Below are 2,500 nucleotides of genomic sequence, written 5' to 3' on the forward strand. Positions count from 1 at the left end.
CGGTTATTTTTCATTTAACCTGACCTAACCCTTTCAATTTGAACAATACGAAATAAACCATTTAGAGGATATGAGATCCTTTTCGTTCTTCCCTCTCTTTTTTTTTTTTTTTTTTTTACCTTTTTGCAAAGAGCATCTCAAAGTTGTACTTCATGTGTTGATTTCCTACAATTACTCACGCCCACATTCCTAGCCGCTTGGTATCAAACGATCTCGTCGATTGTGATAGTGTAGTTTTCGTAAGGTACAATGTGGTTGACTTGCTGCTCAAACTCAAAACAAAGACTAAACAACCGAAACAATGACTTAGACTTAACAGTAAAGGATGCTACAACGGTTACACCAAATAACAGGCTGTCTGTGACAGGTGCTACTGTCTCTACAAAGTCGTTCAAGTTCCCTTTAAGATGGTCTAGGTCTGAACTCCATTGGGAATCCATCTTGGAATTAAATACGGATAAGTCAAGTCACCAATCTTTTTCCGCTCCTGATTTGTTTGCTGCAAATGTGGTTGGACTCTCAGCATAAGGTCCTCGTAGTGACGATTTATAATGTTGACAGCTTTGATGTCTTGTAGTTCGTTGCCGTAGTCAAACAACGAATCGAAACGGAATGATGCCAAACCGTTGGTAAATCGAGCCTCGATCTGTAAATGTCAAAAATGTTATTTTACATAGTTTGCAATGAGAAACTCCAGATTAAAGTAAATTGAGATAAATCACTTGATTGGTTGACTATGTCATTGACTCGCTAGACCACCCATGGTGGAATAGCTCTTATCTCTCACAAGATCACAACGTTGGCCAGCTCCGTTAATTTACCTTGGTGTGCAGGGGTGGTGTGCAGGGGTGGGTAGCCTATAGTCTACTCCTCCTTTTAAAAAATGCAAACATTACTTACAGCAGACGTCAGTCTGTTAGGAAGTCGGTAAACCGAGAATTCTCCGTCTTTCACCCTGGTATCATTGTATAGTTTGGTCGGTAGGTTAGGCGCATACACAGCATAGTCTGCCAGTTCATAGTTCACTGCAGCGTGTTGGATGGTCACCTGCGAGATGATGCGGGCCACAATATCCACCAGGTCTTTCTTGGAATCAATTTTGGCAGGAAATCCTTGAATCTGTTGAAAATAAAGGGCAGTCAGTTTTTCTTGGAAAGGAAAGAAAATCCGATCCACAGATCAGATCCACAGACCAACAATAGGATATTAGCTTTCCCTTTGATAAATAAATTAGCACATGAACCAATTAGCCAACTAATCACTGATACCCTTCCAATGCCTCCGTTCGGTCCAGTTCCGTTAATAGACAATTCGTTTGCGTAAGCTTGGAGCTCGCTGTCCTCCTGAACGTCTTTGTCGTTGTCATAATACCTTAGAAAGAGAAATAAGTTTTTTTTAAATATTAAAACACTAAATAAATTTCTGCTATCAAAGGCCATGAAAAAAGAAAAACACGCCAGGATCATGACTTCGATTTGTGATCATCGGTCCCGTCTTTGCAAAACCTCTGCTTTCTGTTTCTTGAAAACGCATCAACATTTTGTGTCCACACAAGCGTTTCCACAACGTTTTGGACAGTCCACTCTAGAGAACAAAAACGGATAAGGAAACATTTCTTTGGATACCAAGCTTTGCTCGACTTTACCTTCTCCATGCCACGTATGCTCAAACTGAGTCCAAACTAATGTCACTGATTACCATAGATTTACCTCCAAACAGGCCGCAATCAGGCTAAGCAACATAAATGCAACATCTCCCCATTATAGTGCTGCCTGTTTACAAAAACTGAGCCGGCCAATGCAATCCCCAGGATAGCTTATTTCTCTCTTTCGAATTTGCTCGAGAGCTGTAGCGAACATTTCATTGACTTTTGGCTATACGTAAATAAGTCGCTTTTAGAAAAGGAAGATCCATATCTTCAGTGTCGTTTAGCTCACTTCATTTAAATTTCGATTTTCGGGCCATTTCCGTCAACTAAAGTCAAGTCTGTGTTGAAACTTACAGCCTAACGTAACTTTCGGCCACCTTCTCGATAACTTGTAAGATTTCTTCAATGTCGTCACGGTATGGGAAGTACGGAACGAGTTTCTTGTCTGCAAGTCCGCGTTTCTGTATAACATATAAGGAGAACTGAGTTAGGTACAGCATAAATTATTTGGGAGCAGATGTGACAGGTTCCAGGAAGTTGCAAAAACTGGCTATATTCAAAGACACAACGAGACACCAAACATACAAACATTGGAAGACATGTCAACACTACAATATTCAGGTGTCGGATAAGTGGTATAAACACAAACCAGCATTTGTCACTGGAAATGATGAAACTACAATACTCTGGGATGTGCTGATACACACTGATAGAGAATTCGCATGTAACATGTCAGATACTGTGATCAACTGACCATAAGAACAAAACCTGCAAACTTATTGACGTAGCAGTACCGTGGAATTGAATGAAAAAAAGCTGACCAGCACTGAAGTTCTCATCTGTGCGACACAA

At 40.4% G+C, this 2,500-nt stretch overlaps 1 protein-coding gene across 8 annotated transcripts in view; it reads right to left on the reverse strand.

The window, feature by feature from the left end:
• Positions 1 to 2,500, reverse strand: part of LOC137969526 (polyunsaturated fatty acid 5-lipoxygenase-like) — a 104,238-nt gene that overhangs the window by 105 nt on the left and 101,633 nt on the right. For all 8 annotated transcript variants that reach the window (XM_068815819.1, XM_068815818.1, XM_068815815.1 and 5 more), the window contains 4 exons: positions 2,003 to 2,109; positions 1,269 to 1,371; positions 901 to 1,119; positions 1 to 646 (listed from right to left, as the gene is read on the reverse strand). The exon at positions 1 to 646 is cut by the window's left edge and continues 105 nt beyond it. In XM_068815819.1, the coding sequence (XP_068671920.1) occupies positions 413 to 646; positions 901 to 1,119; positions 1,269 to 1,371; positions 2,003 to 2,109 (663 nt within the window). In that variant the 3' untranslated portion in view covers positions 1 to 412. The remainder of the gene's footprint in view (positions 647 to 900; positions 1,120 to 1,268; positions 1,372 to 2,002; positions 2,110 to 2,500) is intronic.

This window comes from Montipora foliosa, chromosome 9 (genome assembly GCF_036669935.1).
Source record: "Montipora foliosa isolate CH-2021 chromosome 9, ASM3666993v2, whole genome shotgun sequence".
NCBI classification, from domain to species: domain Eukaryota; kingdom Metazoa; phylum Cnidaria; class Anthozoa; order Scleractinia; family Acroporidae; genus Montipora; species Montipora foliosa.